Raw genomic sequence first — 17,511 nt, 5'->3', positions numbered from 1 at the left:
ACAAAAGATTTGCTTGGCAGGGCTTTGGTCAATTAGCCGTGCACATTGATTGCTCCTTTTTGAAGGACTTCTCTTTTTTCCCTTTTTTTTTTTCCTCCCCCCCCCCTTTTTTCCTTCCCACTTCTTTTTTCCTGTTTTTCTTCTTCTCTCTCTTTTTTCTCTCTTTTAATCCCCTCTTTTTAGAACAGACAAGAAGTAAATAAAGAAACAGCAGCATCTCTAGGCACGGCACACAGTTTCTCTGTATTGCGTTCACTTCTTTTTATTGTTTTTCCCTGGCTTCTTGCCTATTGCGGTGTGGCAGCCCAAAGCGACTGTCCTTGGAAGAGTCCTCACCAGTAACAATTGAACTCCACCCCTCAAAGCGATGGTTTCTCATTCAGTCTTCGAATGTCTTTAAATGGCATCTCCAACGGCCAAGGACCTGATCCCCTCCGAAGCGCAAAGGTTGGGCTCGCATCAATGTTATTCACGAGCATCATTTTTATGAATGGTTTGATCTTTCAGCATTGAAGCACCGAGAGACAGATATAAGTCAGGATTTGAGGGATTTTTAAGCCATACCATTGGCCATAAAGTAGTATTTCCCATATAGCTGCAATTATGGCTTCAGAGTCTGGCATCTCAAACTCCAGCGCAAGGAAAAGCTGCTTCATATTCCCCTCGTCTGTGTTATAAGAGCATCCAGAGACTTTAACTCTCTTATTCTCAGGACAAACAGCAAGGGAATGCCCCAGCCCATAACCCCCAGCAGTTTATACTAACGAGCCAGGCTAGGAAGAGGTAAAGGCAAATGCAGGGGTGGCCCATGGGCCAGTGCACAGAGACATACCAGGGCACCATGTTAAACGGAGATTTGTCTTTTATCCTATTTAATAGCTCTGGAAGAAACCTCGCACCCAGCTCCTACTCATCAAATCCTCCTCTTCATCACCCGCAGACCGTCAGGCACACGCTTTGGATCTGAACCCTAAAAACTCATTTCTTGGCAGGTCGCTCCCATCCCCACGTGTGCCAGCAGCCTCACTCGGCAACCCCGCGCTGCTGCCTTTGTTCACTGCTTCGTTTCAAGATTAAAAACCGTTTGGGAAGACAGGATGTCATTATTAAGGCTTAAATGTATGCCGCCCTTTCAATTAAGATGTAAAAGTTAGTAAGCGCGTGTGCGCGCACACGTAGGCTGAGCTGGAAGACGTCACGTTGACTGGGATACGCAGAAGGAAGGAGGGAGGTGGCACATGGCCTTTGGAGAAGAAACGCATCCTTCAGCTGATGCAAAGTAAACTGCCCCAGCATCACAGAAACGCTGTTTACGTTTACATGTTCAGATGGGAGGAAGGAAATGATGAAGAAAAGCCATCTGATTAAAGAAATCCTACCCAAACCCTCATAGAAATGCTGGTGTTATTTTCTAGGTGCTAAATTAGTCACCAGATGGTGTCAGAAAAGTAACAGCGCATGGGAAGTCCCACTTGGAAGAGCAGCAGCCACAGTAGGGGACATTAATGGCATCCCCAAAACCAGTCCTTCCCCATGGCCTTGCACTTGGTGCCCTGGGAGGGAAGGAGGAGATGTGTCCCTCCTCTGAGTCATGCCTGGGAGCACCAGGGTGAGGAGGTGGCACCATCTTTGTGTTGGGACCCAACACTCCCAGCCACCGGGGTCGTAATTGTCCACATGCTCTTTGCTTTGGCCATGAGCTGTTTGGTGCCTGGAGAGGAAGACCCACAACATCCACAACAAACTGGCCCTAAAGTACCCAGTAAAGCAAATATTACCGCAGGAGGAGGTTTTTGTGGAACCACAAAAGCCTGGTTTCCTCCAGCTCTGGCCCATGATGGGAGTTACCTGTTTCTCCTCAGGGGTGAGACCTTCAGGTGTAACCTGAAGTATCTGAGACTGGTGCTCGGCTGCTAGATTTGTTAGAAGTTGTCCAGCAGGTTTGAAAGCTACTTTAGGAGAGATGGAAAGAGGGTGCGACAACTTTATTCTCATTCCCTTGAGAAACCATGTTAAAGAAACAACAAAGAGCCCATCTCTAGAAAAAAAGGAACATGATGGGAAAAAAAAGAATACCGAAGAACTGCAAACCCTAATCCCTGGGGAAAAAAACCCTTTCATTCCTTCCTTGCAAATGGTGGAATGGCTGCCCATGGAGGAGATAAAAGAGCAGCCTGAGGAGCCTGTGGCCACTCTCAACCTTTCAGGCACACAATGCTGGGCAGACCTCGCCTCCTGCTCATGCCCAGGTGCAGGATTGCACCCGACCGTGGTGCCCCAAACTAACAGGATCGTGGGCAGCCATCCTCTGCTGCGGCTGTTTAGAGGATGGAGCATCGGAGACGCGCACTCACAAGTCTGAGCGTTTGGCTTTAACAGACAAAACCCCGAAGTCTGAGATTTTTTTGTACATCTTGGTTTAAAGGGAGTGAGAAATCGGGCTTGACAGCCAGAGGGCTCTGGGCTGTGCTGTCCCTGCCTGCCCTGGGTGCTGCCAAACAAAGCGGTTGGAGCCGTTTTGCTTGAGGTCCAGGCCAGAACCCAGGGTGAGAAAACCAAACACCTCAACCACGCAAGATGGCCGAGGTTGATTTCAAGTCCATTGTAACCCTGCGGTTACACCCCCAACTAAGCCAGGGTGGAAAGGACTCTGCTGCAGGACACCGTTGGTGCCAACACCAGTCACAGAGATAGACCCAGCCATGCTAGAAACCATAACTCACCCATCCAGGACCAGCACACCCTGCCTGGATAAACGTGGTGGCTCCAGCCACCATCCTGCTCTCCTCCCCGCATCCCACCCACACGCAGGATCCGGGCACAGCTCTTGCCCTCTTACAAAGCAATTTCCGTTATATGCCATGGGGTTGAGAGCAAGGTTGTGTCGGCATAAACAAGCCCAGGCTGGGTGGCCTTCAAAATGCAGCTGTCAGATGCCACCACCTCTTTCCACAGGGTGTTATATAGGATTTACAGGGGTGGTTTTTCCATGCAGCTCAGCACACACTGGCCGTCACACGTATCCAGCACAGTAATTCACCCCGCAATAATCTGCAGTGTTAGGTGCTGCTGGCAGAAGGAGCTGCCGAACTACCCGAGTTACAGAAGGAAGACACCAAACTCACTCCTTCTCTGATGCGGAGATTTCCTCAAGAGAGCGGGGCGTGACTCCTGGAGGGGAATCTTTGGGAGTGACTTTGCTAATGCCAACAGGAATATTTCTTCGCAGAGGCTGAGCAGGATTCGCATTCTGCTCACAGGTACCTGCTACGGCCAGTACAACCCCGTGCAAATAATAATCAAGTGAGCAAGAGCTAAGGAGTTGCACTGCATCCTCTGGAAGGGCCACGCTCCAGCTTCTGGAGGAGCTTTTAATATTCGCAAAGTAGCATAAGACCCGGCACAGGAAACGTCCATCTCTCAGGGCTTTGAAAAGGCCATCTTGCTTGAAAAAGCTCACAGATTTCTTCACGTATCATGTACGAGACATTTCTAGCTGGTCAGCTATGGAACAACCGTGGGTCCAGCTCCTTCCCATGGAAAATTTTTTGGCTCACTGCTGGAAAGGATGAGCACATCTTGTGGGCCACTTGGGAGCAGCAACAGACCTCGGAGTGAGAAACCATCCTTATGACTCAAGGGAGAGTTTCTATATTAAATCCACTTTGCTCAATTAAGACCCAGCCCACCTCACACCAGTTGCCAAAGCACTAATTTCCGCTGGTGATTAACCCATTCCCAGTGCCTGGGTATGCCACACGCCGCCTGCCAGCACTGCTGGGGAGGCTGGTTACACTAACTGCAGGACATCTCTGCAAACCATTCAAGCAGAGAAAGGATCTTGCAACTCAGCCTTCCAACCAATACATTGCCTGTTGCTGGAAACAGGGATCAGCTGCCGGGCGATGGATGGGCTTGGGCTCAACGCATTGTCTTGATCTCAGATCCACCAAGACAAAGAGTTTACACAACATCTCTATCAAGGGTGGCCATCCCGCGCCCTGACCCACCACCCGTCCCCTGCCATGCGAGACCTTACATGGCCGCACGTGGAGAAGAGACTCCAAAAAACCTCCCCGTGGCTGAGCAAAGCCTGTCACAGAATGACGGGTCAGACCGGGCCAGGTTCCTGCTAGGAAAAATAGCTCCTCACCTTGGAGTTGGGAGCAGCTGGTCAGGCTTAGCCAAATATTTATTTGCAGCATTGCAGAGATGGATATTGGAAAAAGTCTGCAAAAGCTTTTCAGTAGTATTCCGTCTAGGGACTAGTATTAGTGCAGCTCCTCACACAGCACCTGAGTGAGATGGGGCTTGCATTTCTCATTTTTGGAAAACATCAGAAAGCCTGGGGTTTTGGGTGAAATCCTTTCAGTTTTCATTTCATTTCAAAAAGGAAAGGTTCCAGTAGGGAAACCCAAGGACGCCTAAGAAAAAGCTGGATGCTGAGGACACCCCTCACTCGGATGCAGTTTAGCCACGTTTCTGCCCCGACTGTACGGAGTTGAAGACATCTGTGCAAAGGTTCCCACTCCCCCGGGAGTTGAAGAGGAGTAATTTTGACCTTATTAGATGAGGTTGTGAAGATTAGTCAGTATTAGCAAAATGCTCTGAAGATGAGCAGCACCGATTACAAAAGGACTGATTAGAACCTGTTGATTTCTCCTTCTGGAGAGGCTACAGCACAGCAGCACTCATTAGCAGGATAAGCCCAGCACGCCCGGGTGCATCCCCACCGCGCGCCACGGCAGCCCGTGGTATCTGCACCCAGCAGCAGCACAAATTCTTTAGCAACGAAGGCGTAAGATTGCACATTTCTTTTAAAGAAGGTGAAAACCCAAAATAAGCACCATGACATGGGCTACCCTGCTCGTTTCAGGCTGCTGCCCCTGTCGCGCTTCAAAGGGAACTGCTGGGAGCAGGGAGAGACCCGGATGGATGCCTTACCCTCACCCGTGCCAGAAACAAGGGGAACCGCAAGAGCTGTCGATCGCTTCCAGGGTGCAAGTTTGGATGTAGAAACTTCTCTGTTGAAAGAAGGTAGAGAACGGGAAGCCCCAAGTCTTCACCATCGTCTCCAACGCTGTGAGAACTTCCTCAAAGTCCAATTTCAGCCCAGGGTTCTCTGCCCTTGGTTGATGAACAACATACGTCTGCCTGGTCCCGATACTAGAATACAGCTACTGCAGACATAAGGGAGCAGTAAAAACACTTTTCCAGCTTTTTTTTTTTCCTTCTCCAGCCTGCATTCACCAACCCTTTACAGAAGCTGGGAAGAAACATCAGGCAGAAGACTCCACAGACCCAAAGCAGGCTCCACTGCCTCCAAAGCTTCTCCATTGCAGTCATCAAGCAGGGATGAACTTTCTCATGCACAGAAACAAGCACAGCAGGAAAAAGAAAGATGACGTATCCACCTTCTGCCCACCCTCCGGCCTCTGGCTGTTGAGCTGCACCTGCCCCACCGGTCCTCGGCGTTTCCATGGCCGGCAGGTGGGAGAGGGGCTGGGAGATGTGCTGGGAGAGGGGTGGCTCAGTCTCGAGGTTTTCTCAGTATTCACACAGCAAAGCATGGAGCTGGACAGGAGCACAAGGCACGAGTCGTTTCCAGAACGGCACATTTTAAATCCACGCAAGTCAACGGGAATTTAACTTGACTTACGGTAGTTACGTATTGTTCATTTCCTCATCAGGAAAAGGATCTTTGCACTTTCACCTTTGCCAATGACCATTCCCTCAGAATAAGGCTGAGCCCCATGAAGTGCGTATCGAACTTTTTCTAGCCTGGGCCAGAGAACTTATTTCCTTCGCGACTTACCTTTTAATCCGTGCACCATTTATCACAATCCTCCAGGAGCCTCCAGAGGATCAGGGCGGCTGCCAGACAAGGCTGTATAAATTCATCAATTCCAGGCAAGCAGCAAGTTTGCCAGATACTGGTTTCTTGCTTCTGTACATAACACAGGGCTTCCAAGATTGCCCACCACCCCACTTCAGGGCTCTCGCGGTGAAGAGCCTCAGCCATGCCAGCTGCTAACAGTTCACGGAAGCAGGAGGCTGCCCCAGCCTCCAGAGACTCCAGCTGCGGGAAGGTGCCATCCCCAGGAGCCAACTGAAATCTCTGTACGGCAAAGGACGAGTCGTTCACTGACCACGCTTGACCTCACGTTTCCTTAAAACTGCAAGACTATCGCACATGGCTGGTCTTTGGATCTTATTAGCGGAGAAAGGCTTGGATGAGTGGAATAATTTACATTTCTTACTGGATGAGCCGGTGACAGGAGAACTCAACACACGGTGATGACTTCCATTCTTCAGCTGTTACAGAAAACACAAGAGCAGTACACACGTCACAGTGCTGAGTGCACCAAGTCTTTTAGAAGTGACTTTGCAAATCACCCAGAGAACCCACACTTGCCTTTAGGCCCCCCAAAAAGTCTCATGCCAGGAAAGCTGGACCTTGATTATCCCAGGACTATCCAGTTGCAGGTTTCCTCATCCATCCCCTGTAAAGCCTTGGCAGCTGGCACACAGCAGGCACCAACGCAGCAGCCGCTTCAGGCTTGACATTGATCCCCAGTATGCCATGCCACTATTTTACAAAAAAAGTTGAGTAAATGCGGTCTTTGAGGTTTCTGATATTCTATAACTTCTACCTTTTGACGTAGACCACATGACCTTGCGTCCAGGATGTGCCACCAAGGACTCTGGCCATGCAACATCATCTACCACCTCACGATTAGGCAATGAAGGACACTACCAAGCAGATGCGTATAGCCCCACATTCCACAGAAGATCATTTTCCGAGTCCTCAGCAGCTTCATTATCAGCCAAACCACCCTCGTTCCAGCGTTGCCGGTTCTCATGAAGGAAACCTGCTGCCCAGGCCCAGTCAGGCTGGTTCCGAAATGAAAGCGTGTACCAGTTTCCCAGACCGAGCACTCCCATTGTGCTGATCCCGTGTGACAACTATCCAGCCAACTTTTTTGCCAAGGCGGGTGTTAATCTCATGGTGACCAAGGAAAATATTAAGTTTTTCTACAATTTTCTCAATTAACCTTGTTCATTGAGGAGGTTCAGACAATCTTCTATATAATACGAGGGAACCTCTGTACAAGAAACGCAGAGATGAGACAAGCTAAAATTCTATTCTTAGCAAAAGCTAACTCTGGCTGCAAAAACATTGCAAGTTTCCCGGCCATTTTACTCCTGCCACAAATTAAGTTTTCAAATGGACACAAAAACACATGAGAAACACTTCATTTAATTAACTGTTCCCCACATCAGCCTCGTTTGTTGTTGTTTTGGGTTTTGTTTTTAAATACAAAGTAGGTCAATCGCACAATTTTTTAAATATATAGCTGAAGCAGTTTGTTTCCAGACTGAAGAGATTAAGGCTTGCTAAGCCTTTAGGCCAAAAGCCAAGCAAAAACCTGCAAGCGGTGCAGGGAAGGTGCCCAGAGCCGCGCTGCGCCCCCACCACCGCGACCGCCCAGGTGCCAGGAGACGACTCACCGCCACCAGTGACGCAAAAACACAGAATTGCACGATAAACAACCCACAGCAATTTGTTCAGGACGTGCCATTTATTTTAAGTGACATTTTTGTTTTCTTGGCAAGTTTGCGCTTGTGACCCGGACAAATCCACTCCGTCCCGACAGCGTTCCTAGTGACAAGCCCAGGCGAACAGTCTGCGGCGGGGGCGTGCGACGGCCCCTTGCTTGGGACAGCCCTGGACTCTCAGCAGCTGCAGAAGGAAGAGCAGCGCAGGTTGCCTGAGCGCAAACCCAAGCCGTCCCTTCCAAACCAGAGGCGTCACTTGTGCCTTCCTTCCCTGAGCTGGCACGAAGCACACCGAGCCGCTCGGCCGGCCTGCGGTTCTACTCACAAACAGTTGGGATTGCTCCCAAACCACTTCCCAAGCAATAGGCAAACAATCCACCAGCTCCACGGATCTCGCGCCTCCTCTTAAGGTCAGCAGGTGAACATTTTTCACAACAACAAAAGAGTTGATACGGAGTAATCAACAAAAAAATTATAAGCAGAACATTTAAGGTTTGCAGCTATTTTATTTACAAGTATACATTTAACACAAAGAAACACTGATATCCAAGCCTAGTTAATAGTAGTGTAACAATATGCATCATTTTGATGATTATTCTAACCAACAAACTACACTGAAAAATTAATGCCAGTAAAATTCTTGGTCATAATATTAAGAAATACAATATATAAATTGAAAATATGATTGCTTAAAATTTGAAAATGGAAGTGAAGCCATTTGCACAGGAGTCAGAGTTTAACATAATCTGAAGGGAAAGGCTCCAAACCAACTGTTTATCTTTCAGGTTAACAGAAGGAAAAAAAAAATAAAAAAAAAAAAAGAAGCATAGTTTATCCTTAAAGATAATGGGCAGTTTTGCTTCTTCAGGTAGAATGTATTCCCAGTGTTTTCAGGTTTTGCAGTGGAATTACATTACTGAGCATGAAGACTTCCCTTGTGAAGCTGCCCCATCGATTTTTTCTGCCTCCAAAATTATCCTCTTAAAAACATCAACGGCAGTCTGCAAAGAGAGAGCACAAGGTTAGGAGGTGAGAAGAAACTGCCCACTTACCGAAAAAAAACCAACACAGAAACAAAACTCCCCCCCAAAAATTAGCAGTTTTACTGGCTACACCAGCAGGTAAATGCACATCCAACGCTTATTCCAAAATCAAAGAGGGAAAATACAGGAATTTCAGTTTTGAACGCAACCTTTGGAAGAAAAGCGTAACCCCTTCTCCACAGCCATCCTCAACCATCCTCTCTGTCACTGCAGGGAGGGCACGTTTAAACGGAGCCATACTCACAACAGAGCTAATAACCGTAATTCCGCTTTATTTTAAGTAGTAAGCTTGTGCCGAGTGACTGACACCATTGAAGATTTCGACAAACCAATTCATTTCCTCTAAGTAACCTTTAAGATTATAAGTAATTACAGAAGGCAGCAGACGTTTCAGCTCTCAACACTGACTTTGCACAGCCCCGTACGAGGGTTACTTGAACATTCTTGATCTTCTCATCTTCCCTATAGGTAAGACCAGTATTAGACACGGCGCAAGAAAGAACACAAGGGGAAAACGCGATCCAAATGAGCCACCGTCTAATATTAAGCAGCATCCAGTGATAAAGCCCTTCTGAGAGAAAGAGATTTTATATTTTAAACAGCTTCAACTACAGGATAGCTATTGCCAACGCAGTCAGGCTCACGCAACCGTCCCAGCTTACTGTATGGAACAGCATTATACAGAGTTCCTCTGCAGAATCGGGAGCCACACGAGCACCGTGGATCCCTTCGCCCCTTCAGAGGGAAGGCAGTAAGTACTCTCCGAGTACCCACTCGAGTGATTCAGCAGATTTTACAGAAGAATTTGATTATGTGTAGCTAGGTTTTCGATGGGGGTTGGTTTGTTTTTAAGGATACTGAAAGATGGGGAGAATAAGGTGTCTGGGACATCATCATCAACGCTACTTGTGGTAAATACCTTATGCTGTTAATCTGCTATTTTCAGGATTCACTCAGTTTTAAGGGTTTCAAAACTGTATGCTAGCCTCCATCAGGATATGCAGAAACAACGACATGCAGCATCTGAAATTGTTTTATTCCTAAGTTACTTCTAGGCAATCTATACTACGGTCAAGGACAATTCTGAAGTACTTTTCTTCTCTAGAGTATTTTCATGTTGAAGATTCACCACCCAATCAGTACTTCAGCATGTTGAATCTTCAGCTTGGAAATGGTCTCCTGACCATCTCAGACGTGCCATTTTAAGTTTATCTAACCTCTAGCCACCCGTTTCAAGAATGCCAAGCACACGCTCCTGCAAGAGGAGAGTATATTCATTATATAAAAGCAGGCACTTTATGAAAGAAGGTAAAAAGGGAGTTTTGTTGGTTTTAATCAGTAGGCTGAAGAGCACCCAATGATATATGGCTGTGTGCTGACCTAACAGATGTTCTTCTGCCTCCACAAGGTATAATTCTTAATTGGATCACTTCCAAATTAATCCCATTGACTAAAGCAGCCCTAACAATCTTCAAGCAATCTTAACAAGATTAGACTGAATGTTAGAAGTTTCCTGTATTTATACCATTTGTGCACAGTACTATCTCTGGAACTATTTAAAATACTTCATCAGCTGGAAATAGAGTATTCCTCCATATAACGAAGATTCCCTGCAATCCCAACTGACTCCGACAGAGTGGCTCATTGGTCCAGCGCTACACAACACATTTCCGCGGCAAATTAGACTCTAGAAGCATGGTCAGGACTGCAACCGGTATCAAACCGGTGCGACTAATGAAGAGTTTCCCTTAATCAAAACTTGGTGATATACTGATTTATAAATAGACTGCACCAGTGCTTCCTGTCTTAGAATCGACATTGCCAATGGTTTCATTTTAATGCAGAAGTTCTTATTCCCCTGCTTCAAAGCAGCTATTTAAAAAAAAACCTCCCCAACTTGTTCTGTCAACCAAGAAGCTGTACATTCTCTGTCAAAGACATCCTGTTTGAAACGCTAAGATGTAGGAGTTCACAGGGCTTGTTAATTCATCGCACAGAAAATACGTATTCACTGAGAAGGTTTAAGCACTGTCCCACAGGTAACTCTTAGGAATTTGTCATTGAGGCCAAATATGCTGAAGAATTTTAGAATGAGCTTTTAAACAACGCAGAAAGTTGTGTTTTGTGACAAGGAATAAAGAACGCAGCCAGACTTTATATACATCTGTCTCCATGCGGTCCAGTTACAGAACGTGGGTCACACCTACCCTACAGAAAGCCATCTGGATTTCTTCTGCCTTTCTCTCCCCAGGAAAAAAACAGATGTCAGCCTGGGCAACGCACGCTGCTGAGAGGGATTAGCACTCTGCAGGAGACACCAGAGGCTCGACTGCTCCTGCAGATGTGCCCCTTGGTGCCATGGGACCAACAGCTCGGGAGGCGCAGTTCTCCTTGCATGAGTCGGGAAGCGGCTGCTGGGAGCCACCGCAGGAAGGTGCCAACCCCCAACCCCAGCCCACAGCCGCTGGAGTCACCCTCTGGTACGCCATATTTTTCAACTATGCAACTCTTGTATTATTTCAAAGAGGAAACTCTCAGCTGTTCATACTACCAGTTTAATCTTGGCACAGAACTGGGCAAAGGAACTTGAGCAATAGTCAGGTAAAGGAAGAGAGCTTTCTCCCCCCATCCTTTGCCAGCCCAAACACGCTCTCCCAGGTGAGCACACCAGATCCCTGGAGAGGGGCTAAGATCCCAAACCACTCTGAAGCATTTACCGAGCACTGCATCTTCTGAGCTTGAAGATGAAGTTGCTCTTGAAAAAGAAGCAATGCCCAAGCAATTGCTTTTTAAGAGAGCTTCATTTTGGTGAGAAGTAAACTTTTTACTACTACCTTGCCCCTTCTAAAACAAGTTTATCTAATGAATTTTGCAGAACTGGATGAACAATTTGGCTGCTGATTAGTCCCCGAATTCTTCAAGTCAGCTCCTAGTTTCAACTGGGTTTAAGAGCAATTTGGATTCTGGGTGTATTTCAAACAGTTACCAATTTATTGTACTGGGATTAAGATGAAGCATTCTACTATGGCTTAGGTGAAACAAAGTAGGGAATTCCACAAGGCTCAAAGCTCCTGAAGTTAGCCAAAGCAGTTCAACTTATCTGGCAATAATTAAGCAGCTTGAGAAGGTACGTCAATTGCTGCCCAGCAGCAATCTAAAAGAGATCTTTTCCATTAAGTCTCAGAATTGCCTTCTCAAAGCCCAGGGATTTCCCTAGACGACTGATGTGTTGCTGATATGCAGGCTCCTCCAAAAGTCCTACCAGGTCACCCTGAGCTGGAGGAGCTGATACACAGCCTCAAATATATTTGACCTTGAGAAGTCTTGCCAGCCGCTACCATTTGTCATCACCACAGCTTTGATCTTTGCGCGTCTCTGCTTTCTATCTATTCAAAGTCATGCCATTTCTGGAATGTGGTATCTTTTGATAACTCCTGGCAGAACAGGTCTAGTTTGCTGAAGTTAATCTATAGAACCATTTCAGTTGCCCAATATAGTAGGACTATGCTCCTAGGACTCTCACAGATGCTCCACAAAGGATTTTATTTTTGCCCAAAGCAGGAAGGGAGAAGAGTCAATGCTCTCCCACTCCCTTGTAGGGGAAGGAGCCTTTGCTCTTGGAACCTGTTACAGGGAATATGTTCTCTGGTTTCAGCAGTTCCTTGCAAACAGAGCTGTTATAAAGCATAGACTACATAGCTGATCAAGTCTGGTCTAACACCCATAGCAAGAAGACCTTCCCTCTTTGCTGCTGTGAAGAACATCACGTACCAAACCCATTTCAGACCAGCATACCAGAAGTTGTCATGCTTTTGCTCCACATCCACCAAATACAGACAGCTAGGCTTCAGAGAGAAAGGATTAGCAGACTTCACCACAGTCAGGAAGGTCTGAGCTCTCTGCTGAAGTTCTTAAACTCTAAATTCCTAATCCAGCCCCGCTCATCCCTTTAACTATCAAATCAGCTTTCTTTACAGCAAACAGAATCTGAAGCAGTTTTGGAAAGAGTTTAGACTTAATCTTGATAGGCAAGTTACATTTGCTGTACCAAGCCAGTAGAGGTGGTCATCTGGATGAACCTCCAAGCAAGAAGTGGCAACAGACTACTTCTTCCAGTAACGTTTACTTAGGCAAGGTGAACATTCAGTACCAGGAGAATGACAACACACCTTGTTACTAAGTTCAAAATAAACCCTTTCCACCCCCCAAAACCAGAGACAGTTTCAGAGTGAGAGAAGATACCCTGTCTTGATACAGGTCTATGTATCAGTTGTTTTGATCCTGTAAAATTAGGATTTGGAGGAAGAAAACCCCATGAGTTCAGAACTGCTCCTTGTCTATCTCATAGGAAGGGATGGATCCTACAATGCCTGATGCCTCCTTAATGCCTCACAGGTCCAGACTCCACACTTCACTCTCAAAGCTCAATCCTGAGGTAAGCATTCCTCTGCCACTGCTTGTGAAAAGCCAGTTTTGGGCTCCTTCCCACTTTCTTTCATACATCCCAAGCCTCCAAAGGAAGCTTGCCAGAGAGCCTGCAAGATGGTCACATGCTGTGGGCACGCATCTCAGAATTGAGATATGATCTCCCAAACTTCTGAAGCCAGACAAATTTACAGTGTATTATGTAAGAGGCATGAAGGGGGAACTGTGTTCGAGTACCTGTTTCTAACAACCTGCGTCTAAATCCAGAGGGACAGAATTTACAGCGACCTGTGATCGCCGTTCTGAAGGATCCTGCTGGAAGGAAGGCTTGGTAAGAACACCTTTGACAGCAAGAACGAACACCACTTCTGATTTTTTGTGGGATTTATACAGGACTGTACAGAATTTTGAATATCTGACATACAATTGCCATTCTGATTTCCCTGGAGGCTATGAAGTTTGCTATATAAATTTCAGCTGCAGCGTATCTTAATATGGACAGTCTGAGACTAAGGGACAGACACAAATACATGGCAGCCAACGGGACTTTGTTAATGCAGCAATTTCAGATGTAAGACATGCCAAGCATCACATACAGCTTTCAGCTTCTTTGCATAAATAAACTCAACCTTTTTTTCTTGAACTAAGAATAATACAAACTTCAGAAAAGATATTCTGCTAGATAGGAATTGCTACGCTGTTACACGTTGCAAATATACGCCAAAAGAAAAAGAGTACAGGCAATAGCTCTGCCTAACCTAGAAGCATTAAGTCATTTAAAATAAAGGGAGGGAAAAAATCAGGTGCTTTCAATTGGTTTATTCTTTACACTGTCAAATTAGTTTCCTTGGGTATGCATTGGAAGCTCTCCAGCAGTACAAAGAAGATATTGAGAAATTCCATGCTTTCATCATGCCCAATTTTGACAAGGTTAATGCAAATCTTAGCCAGAAACAGAAGTACAGATAAACTAACTCCAAATGTTCCATATCTGGACAGGGGGAAAAAAAAATTCCCAAGTTTTTCTTCCAGGGAAAATCCAACTTTACTCAAGTAACTTGCGGAATCATTGACAACAGACACCAGACAAAAGCTATTTGTTTTGCTTTTGGGGCGGGGGACTGGGGAAGAAAGGCTGCTTAAACAAGCCCTGTCCCAGCTGAAGGATTGCCCTTTTGATTGTGCTGATGTTATCAAGCAGGACAAGGATGCAGTACGTTAGGTTAAATATGAGACAACATAAGCGTTTCTTCTGCATAAGGACTCATTTGTTTAAAATGAGCCTGACAATGACCTTTTGACCTTGTATGTCTATATTTTCAAAGAGCAAAGCTTTGATGCTGTTGAGACCTATAGAGAAAAAAATAGGAATTTGGGGGGGGGGGGGGAAAAGGACAGCTTCCCCCCACAGTCCACAGCAGTTATCCATTACCTCAAGCCCAAACTAGGATGCTCTCGTAGCTTAGACACGTGAAGTATCAAATCATGACTAAGTAATATTAACAGCCACAGGAACAAATTCAAATACCACAATATATTTAGGACACATTTTAAAGAAAGTTAGAGCAATGAAAAATAAGATGTTATTTAATACGTAATCAAACACTATTTCTGTGATAGGAAACCGATGAATGTAAATGTGTGTGGGTTATATTGTGTCAGATCGTGCAGCTTCCCCACAGCTGTATCACAGCAGTGTCGGGCAGCCTCTGCTGTATTCTCACGTTTTTCTGTTTGCCCCCACCGTGGGCCCAGAAAATGATTATTCCCCACATCAGAGAAACCAAGCCTTGCCCGGCACCTTAAAGTGTGAGGTTCACCCTCTTATACCCACTCGCTCCTCCGCAGCCGCAATGACCTCCTATTTAAGGTAACTGCAGCAGATCACAGACCCTGTTCCACCCACCACATGGATTTGAGTTTTAGTTTGTCACTAAGTGTTCTGCTGTCTTCAGTGACGCGTAACTTTCAGTTTTTCACTTCCTCCTTCCATTTACAGTTGGATGGAAGAAACTTGTACACATAAACCTGAATGCAGACAGCCATTTTGTTTCCAACCATCTACACAAAATATCTGTACAGTACAAGCAAATACTTTAGCTTCCTTTATTAAGTGAAACTATGAAACTATGAGTCATTCCATTACATTGCTATTTGAATAAAATGCATCTTAAATCCGTTACCTGATTTTCTTTAGCAGAAGATTCCAAGAAAGCTGCATTCCAGGATTCTGCTAAAGCTTTCCCTTCTTCATAGCTGATCACCCTGACCAAAGGGGAAAAAAAAAAAAAGTATGTTTCTTTGTACCTTGCAAAAGAATTGGAATTTGATACGTCAGGAAAGACCCAAGTACTGAAGCACATAAATGCATGTAGTAAGAATGTTCTCTGAAGTCTGATCCAGAGCATTTGCTTTTGGCTGCTGTCAAATACACTACTGGGCCAGGTAAAACTGCTATGCGACCCAGAAGAGCAGTTGTCCCAAAGTATTGCTTTGTTTTCGTAATCTGTAATATCATCTGGTATTTCACAGTTGTGAAATTACACTTCTGTTACTTGTTTTGAAAAAAACCCAAAGTATTGAATGACCGTCCCTGGAAGCTTATAGCAAAAGTCAACATTACAACAGAAGTTCATGGCTCCTAGTTCACATTCTGGACACAATGCCTTTGCCAGTACCTTATTTTAACCTACAATTTGATTTTAGTTACGGAAAGCCAAGAACAAAACTAGCGCATTGCAGCCACAGGAATGCCGGCTGCTGTCTTGCATTTCACACATACTGGAGTTCACATACCGTTCCATATGCAGGTCTTTTTTATTTCCAACCAGCATAATGGGTATTCTGTGAAAGAAAGTTCAGAACTTCAGAACAGTTACAGTATACTGAACAAAGTACTAGTAACATGCCTGCAATGAAATGAGATGAAAGTGTCACTACTTACTGGACTTTTCCCACCATATCCAATAACTTGCCATGGATAACTTTTATCACTTCAAAACTGCAAAATAAAGGGATGAAGTCACACATGCACTCCGATGTTTATCCTTAATACCCAATACACAAGCAATTAAATGCATATGTAGGTTGCTGTGTTTAAAACTTAACTTTATGTATAGTGGCAGAACTACAAAGATGCTGAACGTCTTACCGATTCGTGTACAACAGACAAAATGGTCCCAGAAGCAGCAAAGACTAGTCTATGCCTACCAGGATAGCCTCCCCAGTTACGGTATTTGCAGAAATAAATTACATTACCCAGGACAGATGCATCTAACAGAATCACTTAAAAGCCCCTCCCACCTCTCATCTGGTCTGTATCTGCAGTAAGAAATTTAACTGCGCGAGTTCAACAATCCTGGATGAGCATGTTTCAAAGAAAAAGTATTTAGTTAAGCACACTGCACCTTAAAAGAATACATTTCATTATTTTTTTTTTTAAGAACACTTAGTTCATATAGAATTCTTTAGTTTTATTTACGTGAAAGCCAAAAGAAGCCTAAATTCTAATTTTCTATGGAAAGTGAGCAAACCGATCTGTAAGATGTTATCGAGACAGTGGTTGTTCAAATACTTGTTGTCTGTCCACCTACCGTGTACATGAAGGTTGGATGACGGCAGATAAGAAGCAGTACTGCGAAATACCAAGAAGCTGAAACCCTCGCTAAAAATCCACTGCATTTGACATTTAGTACTTTTGAGAACAAGCTATAAATGGGGTTGAAGAGCAGATGTTGTGCTCCTCTAATCACATTATGGAAAAAATGCTGGGACATGAAGCGCACAATTCAGATTTGTTTTAAGAGAGAGGCACAGGCTCACAGAGGAGACACGCAACTAGACAACAAAAAAGTGACCCGAACTTTTCCAACTTCCAAGGCTGTTAGCTACAGGCAGTGTCTCGACTTGCACTGCATTTCAATTAGCATTGAAACTCTTAAAAAATAGAGCAGCGCTCAAACACACTTCCAACTCAGAGCTCTCAAAGAGCTGGTGCCTAAAAACACTATTTGAGCTATCATTAAAACTTCTCACTTCTGGAACAATAAATGCTACCGTATTTAAGAAGGATTTTCTGTCAAGTAGGTCAATTTGTCTGGACTTCAGCAATAATTTTTGAGACTGAGTAGAACACAATACTTCTCCATGTTCAGCTAATAGCTTTAGTATATCCTACTAAGAAAATTAGTTCTTTGCAAACAAAAGCATGACTTAGTCTGGCACAACTTATTATTATTAACTCAAGTACAATACTACATATTACATTAAAATGTGGAATGAATGAAAGAACTTTAGGGTTACAAATAGGTTATGCTGAAAAGGTATTAGTGAAATTCTGGTCTTGAGAACTTGTCTTCAACTTCCATTCTTATAATTATTTCAAAAATAAGAGTTAAATGGAGCTTGGTTGTGTCAAAGAGGCGTTGCTACACATAGAACTAGGTGGCCCTGCAAACTGAAAGAAGAATAAAAATACTACAAA

General features: G+C 44.9%; 1 protein-coding gene across 1 annotated transcript in view; it reads right to left on the bottom strand.

Moving 5' to 3' along the window:
* Positions 1–8,046: 8,046 nt before the first annotated feature.
* RHEB (Ras homolog, mTORC1 binding) overlaps positions 8,047–17,511 on the bottom strand; it is a 41,725-nt gene continuing 32,260 nt past the window's right edge. Inside the window, exons 5-8 of the mRNA XM_054190193.1 lie at positions 15,973–16,029; positions 15,825–15,872; positions 15,212–15,293; positions 8,047–8,561 (exon numbers count right to left, since the gene is read on the bottom strand). Coding sequence (XP_054046168.1) covers positions 8,469–8,561; positions 15,212–15,293; positions 15,825–15,872; positions 15,973–16,029 — 280 coding nt within the window. The 3' untranslated portion in view covers positions 8,047–8,468. The remainder of the gene's footprint in view (positions 8,562–15,211; positions 15,294–15,824; positions 15,873–15,972; positions 16,030–17,511) is intronic.

The sequence above is a fragment of the Rissa tridactyla genome, chromosome 2, assembly GCF_028500815.1.
Source record: "Rissa tridactyla isolate bRisTri1 chromosome 2, bRisTri1.patW.cur.20221130, whole genome shotgun sequence".
NCBI lineage: Eukaryota > Metazoa > Chordata > Aves > Charadriiformes > Laridae > Rissa > Rissa tridactyla.
This window is presented reverse-complemented; position numbering and strand designations above follow the sequence as displayed.